The sequence below is a fragment of the Diadema setosum genome, chromosome 7 (assembly GCF_964275005.1).
Source record: "Diadema setosum chromosome 7, eeDiaSeto1, whole genome shotgun sequence".
Lineage (NCBI taxonomy): Eukaryota > Metazoa > Echinodermata > Echinoidea > Diadematoida > Diadematidae > Diadema > Diadema setosum.
The window spans coordinates 25,724,195-25,752,167 of NC_092691.1; the positions used below are offsets into that span (position 1 = coordinate 25,724,195).

Consider the following 27,973-nt stretch of genomic DNA (forward strand, 5'->3'; position numbering starts at 1 on the left):
ATCGTTTTTAGGACACAACACAGGCCAGCAAAGAGCAAACATGGTGGATGGTGCAACAGCTGGAATGAGGCTCTGCACAGACAACTGTCCAGGCCACACAAGACAGGGTGTTATGAACAGATTGTACATTGAGTCAGGGTTGCTTAGCTCCAATGAGCCCTCCCGCAAAATCATAAAAATATGTATACACACCTCACCGTAACACTGGAAAGCAGACAGGCTGGGCACCGGCATGAGGATCGAAGGGACGCTCTGGTCACTCGCGACACAGATTGAATCACCACTATTGCACTAAAAGGTGCAGAACAGGCCAGCACAGCTTCTCAGATAAGTTGCTAGTTGTCTAGTCTACATCAAAACATAGAAATAGAATCTAAATAAATAAATCACATCATGGAAATCATGAGAGAACTGCAATGAGTAGACTGAGCTCATGTGGCTGAAGGACAACATCAACAACGTTGGAAGTCGAGTTTGCACTTTGGTTGCTTACATTGTTGGGCAGAAATAAATCAAGTCAAATCCCGATGTAAACCTAGTAAATTTTCTTTTTTAACTTGTTTGATCATGGGTGTCTACATACACTAACGTTATCGTGTGGTTACACTTGGGACTCGTGTCACTAGCGTAGCGCTAGCCTGGCTTTCTAAATTCTATATTAAAAGTAAAACGTTAGTTAGATTCTACAGTACACTCGTACAGTGCGTCAGCTCACGATGGACAGTGGGAGTTAAACTTGTATTCAGCCATTTAAAGTACCACTCTTGGCTTAGCTTTCGTTCACTGCTATTCTTTCACTGTCAGTTTGGTTTTATTTTGAGGAAAAAATATTACGAAAAGATGAAAAGAAAGATTATTTGAAGCTGGAAGCAACGAAGAATTTACTGACAAAAAATAACACATGTGGGACTAGGCTCAGTTATCGTCCGTGTAAACTCGAAAACGAGCAGTGAAAGCTAGCATACAGAGAATCTCAAAAGAATTTCTAATAATGCCAGCAGGGCCATTAATCCTAAAACTACGGAAGATTCTACTCTAGAATGCAAAATTTACCTTTTGTCAGCGAGAGTCGTAATCACCTCCGTCATATTCAGATCTGAGCAGTCGATGGGTTGCACATACGCAATGCAGACACAACACGGGAAATTTCATGCGAACGATACGCAACCTCGGACAGAACGGCGCGAAACAACGAGGTAAACAAGACATGGGAACAATCTGTCTGAGTTACGCGCGTTCAGAACACACGTAACGAAGACCGATTGGCGATTCTGTCCACCGTTCGTGCGTCCCACCAAGCGGAGCGTACCCACTGAACGCACGTAACATACTGGACAGAATTAGAAAAGGAAGCTGAAGCTAGATAACTAAATGTTCTGAAAAGACAGCTATGCTTGTGGCGCGAAACCGAAGGCAGATGTCTAACTTCAGGGTAGTGTCCGCGTTTCTGTGTTAAATCGAACGACACTGGAGTGTCTCAACTAGCAGTTACGTACGTTCGCGGCGTGGACAGAAAATTGAATTTGGTAACTTTGAATACGGATATTAAATATTTGGTTTAATTTTCTGTTGAATTAGTGAAACCTAACTTGAAACTGTCGTCAGCAAAGTGTATTTAACACAAAATAACTGCACTCTGACGCCTGGAAACCAAACGAAATTGAGGCCGAACGTACGTAACTGAAGTAGGACAGAACGCCGATCTTTTCGGTCCAGCTTGCTTTCCACTCTCTCAAAACTCTTGTAATCGTTCAGGGCGAACAAGAAAATGATTTCTCGGTGCGTTGGTGATAAATTTTGAATTATAATCCACCCAGGATGCGTGTCTTCTAAGAAAATTTATTTTATACAAGTTGCAATTTATGTCAATTTTTATTTCAAATTTGCACATTATCAATAATATTAAATAAAAACAAACAAACCAGCACATCACAAAAAAATAACAACAGGACTCAACGAGGTTGAATATTTTATTTCACCTTACCACATGTATTCAAGAAATAAAGAAAAAAAGATGATTCAAACAAATATTTTCAAATGAAATTGCTCCATGTCTTGAGTGCATAAAACTACCCATTTACCATGGAATTGCCCATATTCACGGTTTTGCTGTGGTGGAGGTGATGGAAAGATGCAATTTATTTCGTGTAACCATGCATGACGTTGATGACGGTGAGTAAAACTACGACACGAGTAGCCTAGCCTAGGCCAATGACGAGAGCGACACTGAAGTCAAGAAACGGGGCTGATGCTCGCTGGTGCACGGGGCACGGGAGTGGTCTAGAGACCTGCATTATTTATAATTTTTTCCTTTTTCTTATTCACTCGGGTATCTAGTGCTACAAACCCAAAATTCGTGTCTCTGAAGAAACTCAACCAAAAGCTTGACAACAAGTTTGCATCAGGTCTATTCTGTAGTAAATATTAGATCTAGATTCTAGGCCTAAATGGCGATGCTAATTTAGTTTTCATTTAGAACTCGACGAAATCCATTTTCTTTGCTCATTTTTCAACTGATAAATTATTTAGAACTGTACTAAAATTCTGATGTACTGCATTCACCATTGTAATAAAGAACCTGCTGATCAGGTGTTTTATTCTATCCTTTTCATTTCCTCCCTATCCTTTTGATTTCCTTCCTGTCACTTTCTTCATTGACCCTGGATGGAAAAAAAAATCCCATCTTGCCATGTAAAGACAGAACACATACCATCATGAAATATCATGACATTGAAATAATAATGAAAAATATATAAGTGATCAAAATACTTGTTTGTGAAAATAAATAACAAAGGAAAGGTGATTTCTTATGGAGCAGTTCTCAAATGTCAAACAGCTTCGATAATGAAGCAAGTGAAATCTGAAAACTATCCTGGCAACAAGTTGATTTTGATAGGGAATTCTAACGAAAACTGTCACACCATATGATGTTTGAATTTGTCTTTTTTATTGGATGAGGTTATAAAACTATAAATGCCACCGATAAAATAATCCTCTCAATTTGAACAAGAGCAGTAGGGTGGTACACTGGTACGACTCCGTAAACAACTGATTATATAATTATGCATCGTATCCATGGGCAACTGCGGGATAACTGCAAGAAGGCGCAGGAAATTAGACTTGAGTCAAGAACGATTATTTATTATTATTTTTTAATTCAAACTATTAATTTTTTTTCTTGGACTGAAAAAAAAGCCAAAATATTTCATATTACGCTTCTAAAATATATATGAATATCTGAAGTCTTTTTATCGTGATTTTATGAAGAATTAGAATCATTTTAAAAAATATAAATACTAGACGGGCTGAACAAGGAAGCCTAATTTCACCCCAAGAATTTGCGGCACACCGCATCTCGGGTGCATTCCTAGCGTTCTTGCCGCACTCTCACCTAGCTAGCTGCCATGTGCAAGCCAGTCACAGTGCATGTTCACCGCGCACATTACACACGTTGTAGCCAGTTCACCGATCTCATTCCTGATCTCGTGCGTGTAGAAAATTCTCCCAAAATTAAGCCAGACATGATTTTGGAACATACATTACCGTGTCAAGACCTTTTCAGTGGACTTTGAATTCGCTATTTGTCTGTTTTAGCTCTTGAATGTACGACTCCGAACGTCCGATTTGTTTTTTACCATACCACGTGGAGCTAGCTGCGTGTTTTTTCAGCCCCATGCTTCTCCACACACGTCATCACATACACACAAGCCATCGCGATCGAAGTTTGAGCGATAGCAATAACATGTGCGGAGCAGACATGCGGATTTCAGCACAGGGTAAATGAGTAGTTGAACGTATCACGATTGTAAAACAAATCTTTTTCTATGTCTCTGCAAATTTGAATTAGGTTATCTCAGCATAGATAGATTATGATACATTACAAAATAGATTAGCCATAGCAAGAACTTGCTTACATGAGCGTTATTAGATAACGTTGCAAAATAAAAACCCCGTCATTGAATGGAATGTTCCAGAGCAATCTCTGGGGGCTCGAGGACACTATGGACACGTCTATTCGCAAGTGGGTAAGATGTGATTACAGATGGCTTGAAATGAAGAGGATTTATGAATGAAATACACAGGAACAATATTTTTTTCATAATTCCTGCACAGTTTATTATTTCTTTTCATAAAATTCACATAAACTAGTGCTGCATTGAGTGAAGTAAGTGCATATTAGCACGAGTGTACACGCATCATCACTCCTGCCTAGTGGGAATGACACAGGCAGTTTTTCAATGACGTATGAATGCTCTTCGCGTGTAGATCGCGCCGTAGGGAAGATCGCGCCCAAGTTCATGGCCAACTTACTAGGCAGGCACGATTTTACAGATTACACAGAGGCCCGTACGTGGATGGGTTAAGAAATTCAAAGTTTTGCTGTGTGTCATTTCTGGTCCAAACAAAAGTAGTGTAGGGACAAAGAAGTCTCATGAACAGTTACTCTACAAGATAAAAAGAAGAAAAAAGAGTGATGAAAGCAAAATATAAAGGGGGTAATATTGTTTTTGCTGAATGTTTTTGTCTTATTCCATTTCCAAAATGGAAGAGTATGAGAAGCAACTCTTCATTCAAAAGGTACATACAGAAGCATGCAACAACTCACCACAAAATCAACAGGGTTCTTTCCAGCAGACACCGCGGTACCATCGATGGTCCTCCACTCCACCGTGATCTCGCCGAGCAGGCCCTGGGCCCGTACCACCAGGAGCCTAGCCGCACCGCTCTCCTCGCTCACTCTTGTCGTCACCTCGCTGAAATCGGGCCGGATGAGAGGATCCGACTGGTTGGGGGGCTGGCCCACGGAAAACTGCAGGAGGCCGTTTGGGTTGTCGCTGGACGGGACGGAGACGATTCTGGTGGCGGCGTTCGGATCGATGCTGGCACCGCTGGTGTTGGTGGATCCGATCAGGCCGTCGTCCGACAATGGCAGGTCCGATACCAGAACCACCACAAATTCTTCCAGCACTTCCGGGGCCAGGTCATCCACGGTGATGAATGAGAAACTCTGGTGGAAACAAAGTTCAGAGAAATCATTTTTCATGACATACCAAAACACTTTGTAATCACTTCAGAAGCATTTTAGAACCTCTACGCTGATGCACATTACTGAAAAATGACAATATAGAGGATTACTTGTAAAACACGATATATTCGTGAATTGGAGCCGATGACCTTTTTCACGGCATGAAATTTTTGCAAATTGCCACTGGCATTCAATACATATAGTGTTGGCAAGAACTTCCGTGTGCTAATCTTGGCTCCCTCAAAATTAGTGAATTTAAAATGCACACAAACTTTTCTTGTTTTACAATGGTATTCAAAGAAATTTCACAACATAACACATACAGATATTCAATGAGATTTCCTCAGGATACATATTGCGATAAATTTGATTTCACCACTGTGGTACTGTTCTACTTGCCCCCTTCATTGCAACATTGCACTGTAAGTGCTCTGAAGAAAAGACGTGGTATTTACCTGTTCTCGTACACCATTTTGAAAGACCACTTCCCCTGTAGCATTGACAAAGTCCTCCACTGCAAGCACGTCTGTCGATAGGTGGCGCAATTCCCACTTGATGGTGACGATGCCCTGGTCTCCGCGGCTGCGCTGGACACTGCACGTGAACTGCAGGGACTCTGGTGAGGTTGTGGAGGTGTTGAAAAACGTGCACTCACCCACGAATCCAAAGAGGCCATTGGCATTATCACTCTTCAGAACTGCATTTGTGTCAGAGAGAGAGGAAGGAGCAGTAAAGGAAATTAGTGACTTTACCACATTCAGGCAAAGTGTTCACCATGTTCAAGAAAAGATGTGGCCATCCTCATTAACTAATATTGTATTTGACGTTAACAGAGGAGTACACTGTATCAATGAAGGTGTGGTACAAAGAAAATGATGTCGGAATGGACAGCACAGTCACCAAATGATGCCTGATATTCTACATCATGTTTTCACAAGCCATGATGAGAGCTGTACTGTTCTTTTTGATATTTTCCCAAATGGTTAATAATGATACAGCATAATGCTAACATCCATCAGGGTAATTACATGAGGACTGACATTACTGTGTCTAGAAAAAAAAAGACAATAAAATAGGAACATTCTAAACAAAATTCTAAAAATGTACCCGAGTACCTGAGGGCACAGCTCGTATGAATTATAAATCATGCATTTCATGTACATAGCCATAGCTCATCGTCTTGGGTGCATCTCTCAACCATGCATACGTGAAAGTATGGAATCTTATGAGAGAGCATAATGCACAGAGCGTCTCAACCAACATACGTGTGTAACACTCACCTGAAAGGAGTGCAATGTCTCCCCCATCACTAAGGGCAGCGCCCCCACGAGCTGACATAAGCGATACGGAGAAGACCTCATTCCCTTCATCCTCCTCGTCTTGCACTGAGGTCACCTGGAGCGTGGCCGAGGTCACACCATCAGCAAAGGTCACCGTCCCCGAGATCGGTTGCACATCGCGAGTGACGGGGCTGTTTTCCAGCTCCTGCATTTCTCTGTGTTCATTTTGGCAATAGTTCTCATACATTATTTCTATGAATGAAGCAGTTTTGGGGCAAAGTTAGTGGTATCTCTCATTAAACAATTTTAAAAGATTGTATTGTGCTAGGGCTAATGCAAATTGGAAACAGAAAATAAAGCGACATCCCTGAAACATACCCTTTCACTGTGGAATGCCCATGTATGTTTTAGCTCTAGAATACTCATTACTACCAAGATGTATAAAGAGGTTGCCAGGACCACAGAACATTATTCTTTTCATTCTAATGATGCTGACTGGCAGAGAAAACCTCACAGTTTTGAATACACTGTCCAAAGTCCCTGGCATAGAGAGGATTAATGTGATTGGATGTGGCACCTGTGTCTTGTTTCCCACTAACACACATATACACATAACCAAACAAACAAACAAAACTTATATCCTGCCCTTGTCAAATCTAGTCAAATCCTTTGCTGCTGACAACAAAGCACAGTTTCATTTCACTACCGAGGCTTATCATCAGAGGCGTACACCGACCAGAGTGACCTAGGAACTGTGAATGGCCACTGCTAAGAAGACCGAGTATGTTTTCAGAGTTAGCTCACCTTTCCTGGAGCACGCTGTTGTAGATTCTCACATCCTGCAGCAGGCCATTGTAAAGCTCCATGCCTGGTCTGGCGGCTCCCACGTACATTTCACCATCTCCATCTAATACCACATCGTCCAAGACTCTGCAACAGAATGTTTGAGGAATTTAGTTGGTTTCTCTCTTGGAAAAGCATGTTTATAATGAAACATCTTCAACAAGTGAAAACAAAATGAAACAAAAAGATATACCCCGGGTTTGAAGGGCAGTTTTACGATCTGGGATCTTCCTTAATTAAACAAAATTGCACAAACAGACACCTTTGCAAGAACTTGAAATCAAAACAATTGCTGTCACCATGGTAGCAGTCACGCATCAACCAATCCCCTGTGAGCATTTAAGCTGTTTCTATAGCAACTGTGATCATTGTAAGCTGCAATATGTGTACAAAATACTTCTACTGTGAGTACAAACTGACAGGGTCAAGCAGCAACAGACAACTTAATTTCAAAAAGATGTCTTTACTCACATGTCTTGGCCAAATGGTGCTCCGTCCACATACAGGTTGGCTATGAGTCTCTGGTTGTCGATGGTTGCCACGATGAAGTGCCACGCCCCATCGGTGAGGTCTACATTTGACAGAGTTGATCCACCGACGGTATTTGTCTGGAGAGGGAACAAAAGGCATTCACAGTTCAGCTCTTCTCGGGTCTTCCCAGCAATGACATTTAGCAATCACTTTGATATGAGTTACTAGTTCAGTTATTTTCTATACTATTTTGCTCACTGGGTATTGGTATAACTGGAAGGCCTATAGAGTTTTTGAAGTGCGCGAAGTATATGGCCTTTTGATATATGAAAAATATAATTTTCAATATATGAAATATATCATACATACCAATAATGCAAAAAGCACATGGATATGTGTTCATACCTGATTCATTACAACTGTACTTTAAGAGGGGTTCAGTACAATGAAAAAGTGAATAATTCTAAATGAACCAAACACAACAGCCTGAGTGTAAGGAGAGAGTGATTTCTTAAACCACAACATCATACCTCTCTAGAGTTATAACTTCTCTGCACAACACAAAACACACAATGACAACTGATGGATATGGTAATTTAGGGGTGTTTGAAACCAAAGTCCCAACAAAACTACAATATACACACCCAGTCTTTTACCACATCAAACAAAATCAAAACAAGGAAAAGTAGAAATTACGCGGTGCGTAAAATATGTCCCCGCCGGAAGTAGCATTTAGTAGCAAAATGTACAATATAGGTAAAAAGATCAAGGTCAAAGGTGAAAGAAGTCAAGGGTCAAAATTCTATGTAGAAGTTTTGAAGCCCTCACCTAGTGCCATCACATAAAGCAAACGGAATCGAAATCGGGTTAGAAATGACGAAGGAGTAGCATTTTGTAGCGAATGTACAATATAGGTAAAAAAATCAAGGTCAAAGGTCAAAGAAGTCAAAGGTCAAAATTCTGTGTAGAAGTTTTGAAGCCCTCACCTAGTGCCATCACATAAAGCAAACGGAATCGAAATCGGGTTAGAAATGGCGAAGGAGTAGCATTTGGTAGCAAAATGTACAATACAGGTCAAAAATCAAGGTCAAAGGTCAAAGAAGTCAAAGGTCAAAATTCTGTGTAGAAGTTTTGAAGCCCTCACCTAGTGCCATCACTTAAAGCAAACGGAATCGAAATTGGGTTACAAATGGCGAAGGAGTAGCATTTGGTAGCAAAAAAGTACAATATAGGTAAAAAATCAAGGTCAAAGGTCAAAGAAGTCAAAGGTCAAAATTCCGTGTAGAAGTTTTGAAGCCCTCACCTAGTGCCATCACATGAAGCAAACGGAATTGAAATCGGGTTACAAATGGCGAAGGAGTAGCATTTTGTAGCAAAAAAGTACAATATAGGTCAAAAATCAAGGTCAAAGGTCAAAGAAGTCAAAGGTCAAAATTCTGTGTAGAAGTTTTGAAGCCCTCACCTAGTGCCATCATATAAAGCAAACGGAATCGAAATCAGGTTACAAATGGCGAAGGAGTAGCATTTTGAAGCAAAATGTACAATATAGGTCAAAGGTCAAGGTCAAAGGTCACAACTGAAATTCTGTATAGAAGTTTCAAAGCTCCTATGTAGTGCTATCATATAAAGCAAACAGAATCAAAATCGGGTTAGAAATGGCGAAGGAGTAGCATTTTGAACATTTTGATCACACACGGACGCACGGACACACGGACGCACGGACGGACACACGGACACACACACGTACGGAGCCCGTTTCATAGTCCCCTGCTCGAACTCGTTCGGCGGGGACAACAATCATTTATTTAAAGTCAAATGGCACAAATACAGAAAAGGTTGTTAGTACTAGGGATGGAAGTACAATAACCCCACACCTCAAATGATCAGAAACAAAGAGGAAAAAATAGGTTCCAGAGAGTTTTTATATTTCTTGACTTGGAGCGAACACCAAACTAGGCAACCTATTTTGAAGTAATAGACATCAGTTGGTACAAGCAGAGGAGGAACAAGAATTACAGCGACAATGGTAATGGGTATGGTAACACGTTCCTCACCAAACCAGACGTGGAGTATCTCAGCTCCAGATAAGTCGAGCGCGACTGGACACCGAGCTTGAGGCCGTAGTAGGTGACCTGGGCAGAGGAGGCCACCTTGCTAATGATGAAACCATTGCTGGTGGAGGTGGGCCTGACCCAGGCGCTCATGGAGAAACCGGCCGCGGTGTCGGTGCGCGACGGTTGGTAGACATTTGGGATGTTCATATAAGCCTCTGTAGAAACACAGCCCAGTGAGAGTACATTTTGGCATTGTTGGAGTCACAAGAGCAATTCCCTCCGTTGCTCTCTTTAAAAAAGTATAGTCCCCTGGATACATTATAATAAGCCTCAATATGTTTTCAAATACCCCTTGTTGCTGCATTAGTTTTGGCATAAATTATGCCGGTTTTTGTAAATGTGTTTGGATTTTTTTTTGTTCCTCACTTTGTGCTCATATTCATATTGTATCTCTTTAAAGTCTGCATGACTCTGAAAAAGTAATGCAATGTGTTCATCAATAATTTTGCATCAAATCTATTATATTTGTGTAATTACATCATTATCATTATCATCATCATGGCTGCTATGGTGATTGTTGCCATCATCACTAGACTCGTAACATCTCATTGAAATCAAAGGAATACCAACGGAGGATGATTGAGCTAGATGAAAACCTTCATAACTTACGGATTTCCCCACTGAAGGAGTAGACCGGCGTGCCCGTGTACTGTCTCTGCTCGCCTGTCACCAGGTTTACTCCCTGGTTGGGGAGGAAGTCGCCCACGAAGAGGAGGTCGATGACGGTGGGGAGATTTCCTGAGATGGCATCTGAGTAGATCTCCCATACAGCCTGCAAACGTGATTGGGAAAACCAGAGCATGTCTCATACTTGGATTTGTCATTCTGGCACTAAAACAATTCGTCGGTTGAGAATGATAAGGGCCTCTAAACCCATAGTGTTCGGGACAACTTAACGCCCTTCTCATTCTCAACAGACGAATTCCACTTACAATCACGCAGTACAATAAATTATGAGACATAAGCAGTAATAAATCTAGATGACCTAGCAGGAATGATCTTGGAATCTCAAACGTAATGGCACATAATCACTAAACTTAGCCAGCTCCAGTGATCCTGTGATGAGCTGTACTTACACCAACGCTGCCAAATGTTCCCTGGAGTCTCTCCACAGTGAAAACAGCCGTTGCCCTGTCCTCCTCATTAGCATAGAAGTCTTCTGCCACATCCTTCTCCCTTGACGACGAAGCAAACGCCAGGACACCAAAGGGGTCATCATTTTCAGTTATTTCGATTGACACCCTCAAGGGGTTGGTTTCAGATAGTCTTCCACCACCTGTAAGTATGAATGTGAGATATTAAGAAAAGGTATACAAAAAAGTAAGTGTGGGAAGAAACAAAAATAAAAAACAAAAAATAGATGATTCCAGCACAGACTATTCATACATAATTTTGCTTCACTTTTTTTTTTCACCATCAAAAAAGTTCTTTATACAGGGTAGTCTCTTCAGTACATAAAACTGCTTTACAAGAGAGCCCTGTATTAAATAAAGATAAAATAAGATTAAAAAACAGTTTAAATTTGAAACAAATTTATAATTTTAATTTATGAACCCTGACCTGTAGTGCTGGTCAGGACCAGCTGGAAAAGTTCATTGAACTCTGGGATGCCATCCGCCAGCGTCTGCAGGGTGATTGTGCCCTGGATCTGACCAGTGGCAAACTCCACGTAACCTCCGACCTCCTCAAAGTCCTGGCGATCAGCCAGAGGGTCGGATGTGCCGTTGGCAAACAGCTGCCAGTTGACCAGCACTGTGCCAAAACTGCCCCGCTCCCTCTGGACGCTGTGGAAGTGGATGAACACATTTTTTTTGAGGAAAATGATATAAAATCTTTTACAAAACTCAAATATCTCTTTCATCAAAAATGCAGTAGGATACTGGGTGCATAAGAAGTCCAAATAATTCACTGTGTTGCAACTTGCAAAGCAACATATAAGGTATGTGTCAACTTTATTTACATGTATGTGTCTCCATTGGTTCCTATTGAAGAAATTATGGAACCAAGAAGACAAGGTCGTCATTTTACCTTCAAGATAAAGAGTAAACATGCCGATTTATACAAGGATTCAGAAGAAAAAAAAAATCATGATGTTCTGATTATATTAGTGTTTACTTACATCAAAATTTGACTTTGTAGTGTATAATACATGTATGTGTAAGTATTCATACAGATGAACATGTGCACAGCACATATTTTTTATGAGGTCACATCAGCATGTGCTGGATGAAGTTGAATCAATCTGTGTGATGATCTCTGTCTTCACCTTATCATGTTACCATAATCTGTATACTTTTCATGTGCACATAATTGTTCAAGAGTATCAAAGAGTGGCACAATCACTGTTCTACAACTGTTTATTTGTACAATATCCATACTATTAAACAAAATCTCAATATGGAATACAGGGAAAAAAGAATGTGTGTGTGCATGTGGTTACTTGTGTATTTGGAAACATGCATGCACTAGGATCATGATCTACACTGTACTGAACATTATTCACAGGCACATCTGATTTAAAAACAACACACATACACACACAATTCAATATTTGCATTCTTACAGGAAATTTAGCTCAGATTCTTCGGTGGACACCACCTGGTCTACAGGCTGTTGGAAGCTGAAGATACCGCCTGGGTCATCATTGGCTGCTATAGTGACTGTTACCACACCAGCACCATAAACCACGATGTCACCTACAATGCATTAATAATAGGACAAAAATAGCAACTGTTAAATCTAGGAAACATCAATCTTCACATAACATGCCAAATCTACGGTGGGTATGCTTTTCTGTGGTAAGCCTTTTTACATTTAACTCTCTAATGATCACAATATTACTCATGCCATATACTGTAAAACCAAAAATATTTGCGGCATAAATTTTTTTTTGTGAATTGGAGCCAATGGCTTTTTTTCACGGTATAAATTTTAAAGAATTGACACAAGCACTCAATTCATATAGTGTAGACAAGAACTTTTGCTTGCATTCTAATTTAGCAAATCTTGGCTCTCGCAAAATTTGTGAAATAAAATGCACGCAAAAATTTCTGGTTTCATACGACATCTAAAAAGGGTTAGATGCCACAGGAGATGACAGGGTTAAAGTTTCAATGTCACTGCTAAATCCTGGAGGACTTCTTCTTTTCATTCAAGATGAGCACATCATACTGCTAACATGACACTAATAATTTGCCATGCAAACTTATCAGCACTGTGGTATGCAGTGCATGGTGATCATTTACACTACAGAATTACTTCCCCTCTCAATACGGATTCAAAAATCTCCTGGTAGTTACCAATTGGATTGAATAACTCCACAGTGAACGTCTCATCGTCTTCCGGTTCTGTGTCTTCGAGGATCAAAATGTTGATGGTTTGCACGGTGACACCAATAGGGAAGCTGAGTTGGCCACTGGTCTGTGCAAAGTCCTGCCGCGAGGAGAGCGCCGTGCCCGGCACAGTGCGGTAGTTGACAGTGGCCGCGGACTCGCCGGTGCCGTTCCTGCGAACCGTCAACGTGACTGCAGTTGGCTCTGATACTGTGATGTTTGTGGGCTCTGAAGACAAGAAATTGTGAGGTACCAGATTTAGTGACTAGTGGACACAAAGTAGGGAGTAAGATTTCTCAGAATCATTCAATGCTTTAAAAAGAAAATACACACACCACACATACACACAAATATTGTGTAACACATTTATTTATCATTATTCATCTATAGTATATCACAGTGAATAAGTCTGATTAGAGTGTAAGTATGACTTGATTGTAAACCAGCAGAATACCAGAAGTGACATTAGGTCAGCATTAGCTAGACAGTTCTGGATTTGGTAGATATTTAAAGTGTGTGATCAACACTTACAATTCTCTTCAAGATTAGTATTGCTTGCAACAAGAAGTTTGTGCATAGTGGACAATATTTCACTAGGGCCAGACCCTCTCATTCCCCAAATATTTAGGGATCTGCAAAGAAACACATCACACAAATACCTTCAAAGAACACGGCATCATCATTCTTGTTGATGTTCAGCGTGGCTGATGCAGGATCACCAAGGCGGCTTCCTCCTGTTGGATTTGACAGGGTGATTGTAAATCTCTCTGATCCTTCTGGAATCTATAAAACACATAATAAGGAAACATCTATGAAGAAAACACACTGACGAAGGAAAGCTCTTGGACATAACAAAGTATGTACACGTATAATGAGTTCCAAAGACACGGTGCTATGTGGCAGCGACATTGAACAGGTGAAAGATTTCAAATGTCACAGTTATTACAATGTCATTGTCGTGTGCATGCAAGACTTGTCTTGCAAATTATTATACAGCCACTTTGGACCTGAACGAGTTTCACTTCATATATTCATTTTTCCACTGTCAACAAACTTTTTACCTTCCTCTGCCATTTAACAGTGACGCAACTCTAATGGTATTTATATTCAGTCCCAGCAATTGTCCTTTTTAAATAGATGTGATCTTTTATCCTTTCTTTTTTCCAGATGTGAAAGCTTCATAGTAGCAAAACATGAAATTTGTGTATACAGTATCCCTCAAGTTGTCGCTAAAAGTTTCCCTCTTTCGTTGTGTGAATATGCTTGACAGTGAAAAGCTAGGCTGGATGTTTACTTCAAGTGAAGATCAGACTGCTTTCATGCATATGTATTTAGTCACTCAAAATTATACAGACTGTATGAAACTACATCTCTTTCATATCAGATCAAATTTTCAGAGACTTACTTGATCATTCTGAGCTGTTATAGCGATGTATTTCAGATTTTCTTCACTCAGAAATGTGACCACGCCCTGAGTGGGCACGAGATCGAAAGCAGATTGTGCTGGTTCCGTGCTCCATGAGACTGAAGTTTCTCCAAATGTTCCCCTTGATCTCACCACAGCAAATTGTGCTGTCTGGTTTTCACTGCTGGTGCTCTCATCGATGTACAGTACAGCTGGATTGTCTTGGAACTCGATGACTCCGTACGGGTCGTCATTGGCTGGAACAGTGATTTCCACAGAGGTGCGATTGCCAAGCTCACTAGGGGGCGTTCCGTATGCTGAGAGAACGAGATAAAATGTTTCGTCTAGCTCTGGAATGCCATCTCGTACCGCAGCTAGCGTGATGGTGTAGGTGTCGACACCAGGACCGAAATCAGCCAGATCCTGCGCTCCATAAAACTCTCCATTCACACCGCCCTCTATGGTGTAAAACACACTTCTGGCTACCAGGTTTCCACCAGTACGCTGTATGACAGCTTGTACCACGTTGCCCCCTTCGATGACCTCAAAGGGACCCGCAGAGCTGGCAGAAAACTCAAAGGTTCCGCCGGCACCATCGTTTTCAACGATGGTGACAGAGGCCATGCTGTCGCCCTCGCGGAGGAGCTGATTCTCAGGGTAGACATCGTAGAGTTCAACGATGAAGGTTTCATCAGTCTCTGCCAAATCATCTGGCATGATCTCTACAACGAGAGATTGCTTCGATTCCCCTACATGGTGTGCATTAGGAAGGAAAGTAGGATAACAGTTGTAATAGGGTGATTATCAAATATCCACATCATATCAGTGATATATCCACCTCACTAATGCTAGCCCTAGTGGAAGCTATTTTTGGGTAAATACAAATCATATGGAAGCAGCAGAAATTCAAAAATTGTATGAAAATGGAACAAATCAAAACAGAATTTACACAGAGATGCTTCATCATCTGATAGGTAAAAACAGGTCACAGATCTTTGAGATGTCTAAGGATACGAATATGTCAAACATTTCACCAATTATTGATAACAGCAAAGCAAGGCACTCCCCTCTGTAAAATGGGGACACAAGGATGTCCTTTCAATCAAATGCACTTATACGAGCCAACAAATAACACCCTGTGTAAGTGTACATACTTTAATTTGACAGAAAGGAATACTGCTAATAATAAATTTATGACTACTACAGCATGTAAATACTGACAAATTAGTGTTCTCTATTCACTTTACAAACTTCTCATTAGTAGAAAATTTAAAAAACAGCTTTATTGAAGTACAAAGAAATCATACAATATATTACTATCACTGTGCTAAAAGGTTTTGTGAGAGGACTCAAATGATGTGACTGTGTCAGATTCGCAAATATACTGCGGGATGCTATTCCATACAAGTGTACAGGTAGTGTATAGAAAGGACCCTCATCAATAAAATTGACTTTCAGAACAAGATGAAGCATATGATGGCTTGATCTGAGGTTTCGAGTGGGGATATCGTGTATAATTAATGGGGGCAAGATGATTTAGTGCTTTAAATTTAAACAAAAAAATCTTAGACATGAACCTTTTGTACTGGGCAGCCAATGAAGTATGACAAGAGTTTGTGAAATCTTGTTTTGTTTGGGTATTTTTCAATAACACACGTAGCAGCATTTGGGATTGTCTGAAAAGAGAAAGGTCTAGTCTAGGTAAATTGCACAATGAATAACACCATAAATTGCAAATACACAATTTATGAGATAGTGAGTGGTTTGCCCAACACTTCCCAGAAAATGGAAAATGTTGCCGACAAATTGAAGATCATCAAAGAGGACTACCAACAGTCCGCATAAGGCATCTACCAACCACATAGTCCAGTGTGAGAAAGAGAATGCAATATTTACAGCTCTTTGTCAGAAATGCACTTGGAGATGACAACTAAATGTCAGTAAATATTCACACTAAAAATACAGGCTACTCATGTTGTCATGGTTACGAACTTTACCTGGCGCAAATGAGACCGAGCCATTGCGAGACCCGTAGTCATCCTCAGACGCCGTGCCCCCTGTACCCTCGGGAGTGATGATGCGCCAAAAAACGACAGCCGCTCCAGATGTACCCTCCCTTGTTAAATTCAGGGAAAGCTGAATGCAAGGGAGACAGTACAAAGTGTACAATTTTTTTTGTTTGTTTATGTCAGGAAACCATTACTTTCTGTCTCTGTACATGTAAATGATAGGCATGCATTCAATGCACAGCACAAAAAAAATAAAAATATGTTTACACAATGATGACTGTAATCATACGTGTATAATTGCCATACATAATTTTAGAAAAGAAGTTACTTTGAAGACTATAACACTGCCATGTTGTCTACAGAACAATTAGGCACTGCAAAATGATTCATTTGCATTTTTTTATATTAATTTCACTTACACCTGCAGAGAATTAGTTCATTCCACTTATCAAAGAATAAGGCCCTAACATAGTGAGAAATGTATGCCGTAAATAAACTCAGCAATATACGAGTGGGCATAGTGGTGGACAGGTTATGCAGTACTACATGTAGTATTTCTTTGTTCCATAATATGATAACCAGCCCTATTCTACAAATAATTCACTTGTCACTTTTTGTATTGAAGTATGAGGAAAACCCTAGAGCTGTGAGTTAAACACGGCAACAATCTGTATACCTCAAAGGGCATCAGCCCCTCCGGCTCTCCAACATCTACAGAAAGGCCAGACTGATCAAAGCCAATCTCTCCATTGGCCATGTCAGCGGTGACAGGCAGTGTGACGAGGACCTTTGACCCCAGGCGGGGGCTGCTTGGGGGCAGGACTGGGGTGGGGCTCAAGAGCTGTGTGGATTCCAGCATCACTCGGAATTCTGCCCCCAAGCTGAGAAAGGCACTGGCTCGAATAGCAATCTCAAAACGGTGGACTGAAGTGCCCTCGAGGAACACTGTGGAGGATCCTCCGGCTGTTTCTAGTACATCTAAAGGAAGAGCAGAGTCACCAAAAGGATGAACAGTATGATCACATTCACAACAAATCTTTGAATTTTCTGGTGATCAATAAACCAACCTAAAGAAATAGTGGTTTCTATTTGATCTTAATCCTTTTTTTTTTCATTTACAAACATTCATATCAAATACGAGCCACATGAACTGATTAAAATTGTTTCTCCATTACTCATATAATTTCAAATTCAAATAAGAGAGGTTGTAAAAATTATCTAACCAAAAAATCAGTCTTTTCAGCAGAGATTGCTGAAATTTTATCAGAACATTGCCATTTTCATACTATTTGTCTTAAAAAAAAACAACAACAACCAATGCATACAGTTATAAACTCAGTGAGGATAACCCATACCCATCCATATTGTTAGCATTTACAATCTTCCCTCTTTTATAATGCATTTCAGTGCTGACCAACAGGTTGGGTGGTGGCATTACAATTCATCAAGTCCACAATACATAAAGTCTATCTATTGGAAGATTATACTTACCAATGCTCTGATCAGTGTTCCCATCTGGATTGATATAAGACACGTTGAAACTGACCAATATATCACCAACTGTTCCACCGCTTCGGGTCAGCAGCATCTGCAGCCGTCGAGGCTGGGAGCTGACAACGATGGACTGGTCGGTGTCTGACGAGAATTGTACCACACCATAGACATCATCACTGTCCAAGATCACTAGGGTACCTTCGGTGACCCCTTCGACTCTCGCCCCTCCTGTCACCGAGTCCGGTAAAAGTTTAACTGTGTAAACCTCCGCTTCCTCTGGGATGCTATCCTGGGTGATTGAAATCGACAATTCCTGGGATCGCTGCCCTTCCTGCAGCCGAACCAGTCCTGAGGATTCGGGGATTGGGGAGGCACCGGACACATCGCGCAACACTTGGTAGGTCACCGTGACCTCTCCAAAGGCTCCGCCAGACCTCACCACCACAAAATCTCGGACGGTCCGGGTTGTCTCCTCATCCACGACAACATAGAGATCCTGGGGGGCTCCCGAGGAGTTGAACGAAAGCACCCCGTTGTGATCATCATTGGCAAGGATCCTGGCGACAGTCGTCGAGGGGTCAGCAATGACGGCGTTCCCTGAGGGGTTGATCAGGGTGAAGACAATATCCTCACTGATCTCAGGAGTGTCATCCGGCAGAATACCCACACTGACTGACAGTCTCGTTTCACCTGACAGGAAGGTAAGACTTCCATTCGTCCCAACATAGTCCTGTCCAAAGGATGCTCCCAGCGATGTCAAGTAGTAACTGACTGTCACAACTCCGTCGGTTGGACCAAGAGGCGTGGTCCCATCTTCTGATAGGCCCCTAAGGACTTCTATATTGATGTTGCCCGAGTCTTCATCAACAATGTACAGTGTCTGGGCAAAGCGGACGGGACTATCATTTTCCCTTATAACAAAGAGAATGGTAGATGCTGAGGAATTCAGCCTGGCACCTCCTGAGACTGAAGTCAGCTGCACTGTGAAAGACTCCTCATTTTCTGGTACCTGGTCAAAGGCAGTGAAATATGCCGGAAATTATTATCATATTGAAAGAATGATAATGAAACTACAGGCAATGTTACAGTTTTGGTGTTTTTTTTTTGTTTTTTTTTTTTGGGGGGGGGAGGGGGTTGAATACAAATGAAGACATGTATCATTATAATTGTGATAGTATCATTTGAATTGAGCACAAGATAAATACAAGCTGAATGGATTCTTATCAAGTTTCACATGTCTTCATAACACAGTTATATCAGTCAAAAAATCACATATCAATAATCAAACAGTTACAACCTTTCTTTGTAGATGAAGAAAAAAGACTAGCTTAAAAAAAAAAAAAAAAAAAAAACTTGGTGAAGACTAGTGTCCAAGTTAAAGTAAACTTGTAGGGCAATGACATGATTACCTTGAACCTAAATTGCATTATGCAAATTACTGTACTTTCACATCTACATAAAAACTTGTGAAAGTTATGGAATTCCACAGCTTTCTTTATTTTTTGCCCAATTCTAAACAAGATTTCCTTGTTGTTTGATTGGTTCACTTCATTTATCAAAGTCAAATTCAAAATACAAATTCACTTTTATTTTTCAAGTACAGAGAACAAGACCTGCAATAAAAGATAAATAGGTCTTACCTGATCGGCTAGTACTGTGATAACAAGAGAGGCAGAGGATACGTCTTCTTGGAACGTAACAGTTGATGTCACAGGTGACAAGTCGTTGCTTGCTGCATTTGGGCCACCCGAGATCTGCATGATGTAAGAAGTAGGGTTTGTAGAGGAAGTCCAAAACCTGAGGTCCACACTAATTCAGTAAAACTAGCCATTACACATACTTGTAGATATTATCACTGACTGTGTTTCCATTCTTATTATATCAGCTTTAGTTTTGTTCCCATTCCCCTAAAGGATTTTGAATTATTGGAATCATAAAGTGGAATGACAAATTGAAATCCCTTTATTTTTTCATGCTCTGCTCTCAATGTACAGCCTAATGAAATGTCTTAAATGCATAAATACTCCCTACTGAAGTCCAAAAGTTTTTTAAACTGATATCCAGGCATCATTATTATTATTTTTTTTTTTTGAGAAACAAGAGCTTTGTATCTTTAATGAATCCATCTGATTGTTTGAAAGCACTGATCTATGTACAGTGCACTGGCTTCACACATACATGTATGTAGGTCAATTTATGGAAGAGCTGAATTAAAACAATTAAAAAAAAAGTATCAACACTAAAACAATTACACCAAATTGCAAGTCATATTCAAAACTGGGATTCACACTGAACTGTGAACAAATTTACCTGATAGGTGGCTGTCACTGTCCCAAACAAGCCAGCATCTCTTTGCAAGAGAATTGAAACTGGAGTGTTGACACTGGGGTCCTCATCTGCATACACTGTTGATACCTGTGGGATGAAGGCAGAGGATATGATCAGTGACATTTAGTGTGTCAGAAAGCTCATCAGTTGGATGGATGCACATGTAATTTTACGATGATAAATTTCTTCTTCATTGGCATACCATGTACAGGTCTTTAATTGAGGTCTGAATAAGACTACACTGATTAGATTTGAATACATTTGAATATAAACAAATCAGAATTTACAGGAATGCCAACCTTGTAAACAGCAGTGCAGTATTCTGAGGGCTGAATAGGAGTAGTTTTTTTTTTTAATAGAAAAACACTATTTTTACCTTTCCTGCAATAGACATGTGTAGGAATATGATTTGGGAAATTCAGTATTTTCCACAAAACTTGCAGTATTTCGGAGAAAAAAATAATACAAAATACTGCAAAAGAAAAAGAAAGAAGTAATAGTTGCCACCTCTGAGTTCACATTTGGAGGAACAGAGTTGTACTGTACACATGCATAAAGCTTCTTTTCTAGAAAAACAGTTCTTGTGTCACCTTGTCTGGATGATTTGCCATTGGCACCAGCTCTACTTTTCTTTTTGAACTCTCTCTTTTTGTACAATCATATCACATTAAATCAATGTTTCTATGGCAACACAACAGTGGGCAGAAGTTATTTACAGTAATGCGAGAGTGCTAGCCTCACAGTGTACAGGTTGACTGTCTGCAGCTGACTATGACCAGATGACTATCACAACACAAATCACTGAAGCTTCAGCTACAAGGGCTTCACAAAGCTACCACTGCTGCACTAGACAACAACATACATACACTTATTGCACTCATGAGACTGAGACACACAACTGTATACAAGTGTCAGCTTAAACATACTCTGCAATTTACAAGACTCACTCTTAAACTCTGAGAGATATCATTGTCGTTTGCAAATTATAATGACAATAATTTGGCTTTCAAGATAACCCAAACGCAGCTGTCAACCAAGTGTAAACACAAGAGGAGATGAGGCCAACTTGCCAATAGTTGCATTATTTTACATAATCCATAACAGTGTAAGCACAGCTGTTTCAATTATTGATTATCATTATACAGTCACTCAGAGCACAGAAGCAGTGATTTTTCATTTAAAACACAAACTTTTCAGCATCCATGTACATGTATTATTGTACAAACTGTATGTCACAGTAAAGCTGCACAAGACAAAGATCCTAACCAGAAATGATACATGTGTACATGTATATGTACAATGTCGTATGTATTGCAAATGTACATACACCTGTATTAGTTACTATTACAGTGTATTACAAGGCACTGCGCATCTTGTACACATTATGCACTTGTAGTGCATTGGCACAATGTCTACACAAAATGTATACCCATCAGGTACGCATTGCATATGACCATACATTATTGTGTAGAGGCATTTAAAATCACTCAAGGTATTACAGTACAAGGATTTTATCATACATGTACAAATGCTACCAAAATGTGTCCATTAGATATCATTTGATGGTGATATGATGCTTTGACAAGATAGCTCAAATACATTTTCTATGTTTCTCACTATCAAGAAAAATAAAAATGTACAGAAAAAAAAAATATGCTAACTCAATAATTTTCAAATATGACCTTATTGTTATATTCTGTACCTAAAAACTCCCCCCCCCCCCCCTTCTCAAAGATCTTACAAAGAAGACGGGATGATTATTGTGTGCAGGCACTTCTTTAAACCTGGTTGTGACACTCAAATGACCTGGACCATTGATCAGTAAGTACCTTTCCTGAAGCTGTATTGAAAGTACTTAAGATGCAATGAAAGACACTTAATGTGGATTATTCCTCTGGGTGAAAACTTTCATGATTGTTTTCCCCTTTAATGAACTAGCTAGCACCAACACAACAACGTATGAACATTTATTTACGATATTAAGAATAGATGCTGTACACCACTAGTCGGAAATAATGTACTCTCATCTGCAAACAAATCTGCAACAGAATAGAATCAGTGAAAGAAAAAAAAAAAACATCAGCTTTGCACGTGTTCTGACAGTTACAGTACCACCATTACATTTTGAATTCATCAAATAAGGATGAAGACAACCCACAGGTAAATTTCAACTACATCTTCTCCTTACCGAATCAAAGCCGATGATTCCAAAGGCATCGTCACTTGCAAGAAGAGTAATCTGAGCCTGGCCGGGATCTCCAACAGCTGCATTGCCACTAAATACCTCTAAAGTCACAACAAAAATTTCTGCAGGCTCCGGTAGAGAATCATCCCTCGATATGAAAGAGACCGTTTGTGACGTTGAGCCATTACTTGGCGGGAATGTCAGGATTCTTGATTCACCCAGAAAGTCATCGTCTGGGTCTTGAATCTGATGGAATGAAATAAGAAATGAAGAAATTTATGCAAAGAAGCTGTAGTTAAAGGAGCAAGAAATCTTTTTGTTATTTTTAGTTTCATTTTGATTTTTTTCGGATCCACACAAGATGGTGTGTCTACACAATGGCCCCAATCCAGAGGAGACTCACATAATCTGTAGTTTAAATTTAGTCCATGGACAGAACAAGTATGAACAAGTACATCTGTAGCTTGAACAAATGCTATGTCAGCTTGCGTTCAATATTGGATGTTAGTTTGTAAATTCCTCCTTACAAATAGAGCAACATGTCTTCTGTATGTCTCCTTATCATGGTATGATGCAGCCCAGCCTGTAAACTTGGGAAAATTTACAACTTCATTATGTATTGTGCTATACATTGTACATATACACGTAAAATTCCTATCACTTACAGTTACAGAATAGAATTTCACATAACTAAAAAATGAATATCAGACTTATCATTTGAGAGACATCTCATCAATTTCAAGAGGCTATTCAGATGTCCATTTAGATTTTCATGACAGTACAAATTGTAAAGTAATCTATCAAAGGACAAGTTCATCCAAATATATTGAGTGAAAGCAGCAATATATTATTAAAGCAGACCACATCAGGTAATGTTTGAGGAAAATCAGACAATCCAATCAAAAGTTATGTTGAATTTAACATTTGTGATGTCAAAATCCAAACATACATTTAGGATCCATCGGCATATTGCCTGGGGTGAACTTGTCCTTTCATTGGCAAATCCTTATCAATGTTCACTACATGTATTAAAGTCCCACCTTTGCTACAACGCTGATTTCTGAGTCACTTGGCCCATCTCTCTCCACCCTGAACTGCGCTGTGCCACCCTCATTGATGCTGCGAGCTGTGTCCAGGAAACGAATGGTCTGGGCACTGACAAGACACAGGAATGATGCCAGCAGCACCAGAAGCCCTACGATGTTTGGAGGCATTCTGAAACAAACCAACAAAGGCAGTAATCAACCAAAGAGAGGATGAATAGTCATAACGCTATTAACGGTCATATCAAGTCTAATACACTTACAGTGTACATGTATATGAAGTAGGCCTACAATTTGTAGGGGGTCTACAATGTACTGTATTGTAACTCACTGCAATGGATCCATGCCTATCATTTCAATAATTGTGTTAAAGGGACATTCCAGACGATTTTCATAATTTCACATCATGTAGTACATAAATCAACAACTCCATGTATAGATTTGTGGAATTTATTGTGGTTCTTGAGCAGAGAAACAATACTTTCAAAAACCTTTAACAAATTACACTGAACAAGGATGATGACATAGGAGGTTCACCTATTTCAGAAATGTAGCAGTGTAATTCCATTACAATACTGCTTGCTTGCGAGTTCACCTGTGTATAATCTATGCATGCCTTCTTCTTTTGTTCTGCTTCCTTGAGCCCCAACTCATGCATTCTTATGGTGACTCTGCTATGTCATCATCCTTGTTCATTGCAATTTGTGCTAAATTTTGAAATATCCTTATTCTTCTTCCCAATTATCACAAATTCTGAAACTCTGTCCTCAGTATAACTAATTTATACTTGTTCAAATGTAAAAATCTGAAAATCATCCGGAGGTCTCCTTTAATCATAAGCAAAGCCAAAGCCCACGCCGCCCTTTCTGCTTTAACTTTTGTAACTGCGAACAGCCTGAACGGGAAGCGTTACTGTGTACAAGGAGCGCCCCGGGGTTAAAGCCCAAACAAAGTTCTGGTACACCTGCAAAAGTTGTCAAATTTTGCTCCAAAATGTGAACGTATGCCTAGGAAATGTGCGGAATAACGCTGTAATAACAAAATATTCGATGGGTAACGACGAAAATGGGAAATATTAACCAAAAACGTTCAGTCTCAGAACTTACCCGAACGGGGTCAGGCTAGACTCGGACTCGGGGATAACTCGGCCTCGCTTTGCTTGACAGCGGGATGAGTAATGTATTGGCTGTCCCTCTGGATTGTTCAGCGTCGTACTATGCATATGGGAGCGGCCTGTATAAACTACATTGTAGCGTTCTGGCTACTCGCAGTAATGGTCCGAGTTGTTACAACGCGCGTATCAAAAACCTCTTTGGCGCGCATGCAAAATTAGTGTGCGCCTCTCAAGCACCTCTAAAAACAATCAAAGACGCTTGATAAACAACAACAAAAGCTTCAAAGACCGCGCGTCTCAGCAACTGAGGTGATGTGCGTATACTAGTAGGCTTGAGGACCGCGCGCTGTCCGTTTGTTTTGTACAGGATTAGCACGCACTTTCCCGTCTGCTCAGTAAGGCCTCGTACCTGTGGTATTATAGAGTACTGATGAACATGGCGATCACGAACTGTGTGTAAATTGTCTGAAATATGGTCGAGTTTTCCCCGAGACCGAGTTAGTCTGGAGCCTTCTGGAATAAAAGTCGGTCTACCGACTTTTATTATTTTTCTCAAAATACTCCAAAACGACTCATCATTCCGGCAAACCGCGTCAGCCAGGTAAGTTTCTTTGTAGACTCTTTCGATATATTGCAAGCAAATATGAAATGGTGCCAGACGGGTTCTCAAGCCCTTACCAGAACTTTGTTTTCACTTTAATGCCGCCCAGCCCATGCCATGGTATTAACACTTGTTAGAAATTGAAATTATCACAATAGATCTACAATTCGTACAAAACTTCTAACGTTAGAATCTATTCTAAACTCAACTGGTTACAATAACACTTTGAACACAAAATACTTTGTGGATGCTGATGATGACAGTTAACAGTTACAAAGAAATGATGACAGAATTCAGGATAATGACAAATAGGGGATTCTGTGAAATTAGCCGTAGTTTCCGCGGAACATTTTCTATCTCCGACCACAAGATACAGACCCATCTTTCAACGTTACGCCATTACGGCTAACACAATGTTAGACAATTTAAACTTACGACACGCAAGTTTAATTTACTTTGCCGGTCAATCAGACTGTAGCGTATAGCGTAGCGTAGGCCTACACTGGCTACGGCACAACATCGTGAACATCGACACTCAAACGAACAACTAACAGTTACTTTCACGCTTAATAATAAACCATTTTGAGGCAAAAGCTACTTGTTTCAACAAACGATAATAATGACTTGAAATAGACACTCCATACCTCGCCAATGAAAACCTGTTGCATGCTCTCCAAGGCAACGGAACTGAAATTTGATATTCCTTGGAAAGTCTTATCTACACATATCGTTAGACGTCAATCAATTTCGGCGTCTGTTGTTTCCACGGCACGACGGTATGCGATGAGTAATCGCGAACGCCGCGGAGGCTTCAGTCTCGTTCAGTGCTGTAATTATGTACAGATCGCATTTGAAAATTCGTTGGAAACCGTATGATTTAATACCAACGAAGCAGCGCATTTCCAACGTAGATGGCAGCAGTCCCGTTGGTGTGCGTGTGTACGCGTTCCGCACAGTAGTGGTACCGCATCCTTTTCATACCAGCTGCAGGTGGATTGTGATTGGGTTCGGTCATTGATTTCTGTATTCATGAGTCACCCCCTTGGTCTTAAAAGAAAACAGAATGTGGGCGTCGGCTTTTACTGCGCTGCGAACAGAGAGGATGCTCCTCGGTTTCGCTACTATAAGTCAAATGAATTACATAATACTACAAATTTAAATAGGTTACATTTTGTTTATTTCTAGTGCGTCGAGTCTCATGGTCCATTTTATCTGACATGTTTTTAAATTACAGATCAGCAGATGACACACTGGTGTCATCTGCAACAAAATATCACAAAGTATCGGGATCTTAAACCGACTACGGTCCTACTCCAGATATTTGTTATAATTATTATTGTATAACATTCTTATCTAACCACATTTGAATCACTGTATTTTAGCATGGGGGAAATCTAGTGAGCATAAGAGACTGTTTTAATTACAAAAGCGAGCTATTAGAATAGTCTCGCATTTCACCGGATAGGGCGCCTTATTTGCCAATATTTTTTACTTCGTCTATTTCAACTGTGTATGATATGTATTTATCACAGAGTGCAGTATTATATGTTCTTATGCTATAATGATATTTTACCTGTATCACTACTTGGGTATTTTAGATTAAACAAAGATAATTATAATTATGGCACAAGAAATTAAAAAAAAAAATTACTTACCTTTGATTCGTACATCCTCTTACAAAAAGTCAATATTTTTTCAAGGCCCGCAAATCTGGAATTCTATACACTCTGATGTAAAATGTAAAAAAAGAGAGTAAAAAAAGTTTTAAGAAAGCTTACAAGGGTATTTTAGTTGAAAGGAATTCTGGAATTACTCAATATCATTCTGAATTAATAGTAAAGTAGCATGATAGGGGTGTGTTTGTGAAAATGGCATCTTGTGTATTGTTATGTATGTGAACTGGTGCGCGCGTGTGCCGACATTTTTGTCAGTTGTTAATACACTGTATTTACTTTCCCGGGGTTAGACCCAGCGCCTTCTCATTAACCCCTTCACTTTATAACTTTGGTTATTTGTTTGCTTGTTTGTTTTGTCACTTTTTCATGTTATACTTGTCATACTATTGTCACATTTTTATGTATACATGTTTTATTAAGTGAACAGAAATGAAATGAAATGAACTGTCGCGATCTTAAGGCCGTGTCACACCTTTCCGGGCAAGCTACGCGCGGGCTTGTTGCAAGGAGGGATTTTTCCCGCTGACGGACAAGAATGTTTGCGAGTTTCGCACTTGTTTCTTGGTCCCGATAGACGGGTGCTACTTACCTTCTACTTGCGTGTATTCCTAGTGACCTGCGTGAGAGCTTTGAAACCAATCCGTTTTCTGTTACGAACGACTTACGGGTACTGAGAAGTATCTGCGTTGGGGTTGCCTGCGAGGTGCTGCCGGTAAGGGTCTCCTACTGGTGTTCTGCGTGTACCTCTGAGAGCGAACCCCCACGACTCACTCGGAACAAGTTTTGAGCATACTCAAGGCCTTGTCATACCGTATCTGGGGAAGTTTTGCGGCTTGACTTGCGGGGAAACAAATTTGCTATACCCGGAGCTCTCCGCAGTTGGTCCGCACCTGACAGTACCTATAGCGCGTATCTCGCCTGTAGTTGCCCGGAGGTGCACAAGCAAGTCCGATTTAACCGCAGCCAAGTTTTGAGCATGACCAAAACTTTTTCAGGGTGAGTCGCGGGGATACCCGGAGACGTCTACGCAGAACGCCAGTAGGAGGCCCTTA

The 27,973-nt window shown here is 40.3% G+C and overlaps 1 protein-coding gene across 1 annotated transcript in view; it reads right to left on the reverse strand.

Annotated features, from left to right (window-relative positions):
* The window catches only part of LOC140230479 (adhesion G-protein coupled receptor V1-like), a 99,157-nt gene extending 71,598 nt beyond the window's left edge, over window positions 1–27,559 (reverse strand). Inside the window, exons 1-21 of the mRNA XM_072310632.1 lie at window positions 27,511–27,559; window positions 23,528–23,702; window positions 22,491–22,733; window positions 20,285–20,389; window positions 19,615–19,728; window positions 17,972–18,983; window positions 17,157–17,458; window positions 16,469–16,607; window positions 14,472–15,220; window positions 13,726–13,849; window positions 13,034–13,294; window positions 12,298–12,430; window positions 11,295–11,518; window positions 10,811–11,010; window positions 10,344–10,506; window positions 9,675–9,889; window positions 7,621–7,757; window positions 7,111–7,236; window positions 6,307–6,521; window positions 5,482–5,723; window positions 4,607–5,008 (exon numbers count right to left, since the gene is read on the reverse strand). Of these exons, the coding sequence (XP_072166733.1) occupies window positions 4,607–5,008; window positions 5,482–5,723; window positions 6,307–6,521; window positions 7,111–7,236; window positions 7,621–7,757; window positions 9,675–9,889; window positions 10,344–10,506; window positions 10,811–11,010; window positions 11,295–11,518; window positions 12,298–12,430; window positions 13,034–13,294; window positions 13,726–13,849; window positions 14,472–15,220; window positions 16,469–16,607; window positions 17,157–17,458; window positions 17,972–18,983; window positions 19,615–19,728; window positions 20,285–20,389; window positions 22,491–22,733; window positions 23,528–23,701 (5,280 nt within the window). The 5' untranslated portion in view covers window position 23,702; window positions 27,511–27,559. The remainder of the gene's footprint in view (window positions 1–4,606; window positions 5,009–5,481; window positions 5,724–6,306; window positions 6,522–7,110; window positions 7,237–7,620; window positions 7,758–9,674; window positions 9,890–10,343; window positions 10,507–10,810; window positions 11,011–11,294; window positions 11,519–12,297; window positions 12,431–13,033; window positions 13,295–13,725; window positions 13,850–14,471; window positions 15,221–16,468; window positions 16,608–17,156; window positions 17,459–17,971; window positions 18,984–19,614; window positions 19,729–20,284; window positions 20,390–22,490; window positions 22,734–23,527; window positions 23,703–27,510) is intronic.
* Window positions 27,560–27,973: the final 414 nt, after the last annotated feature.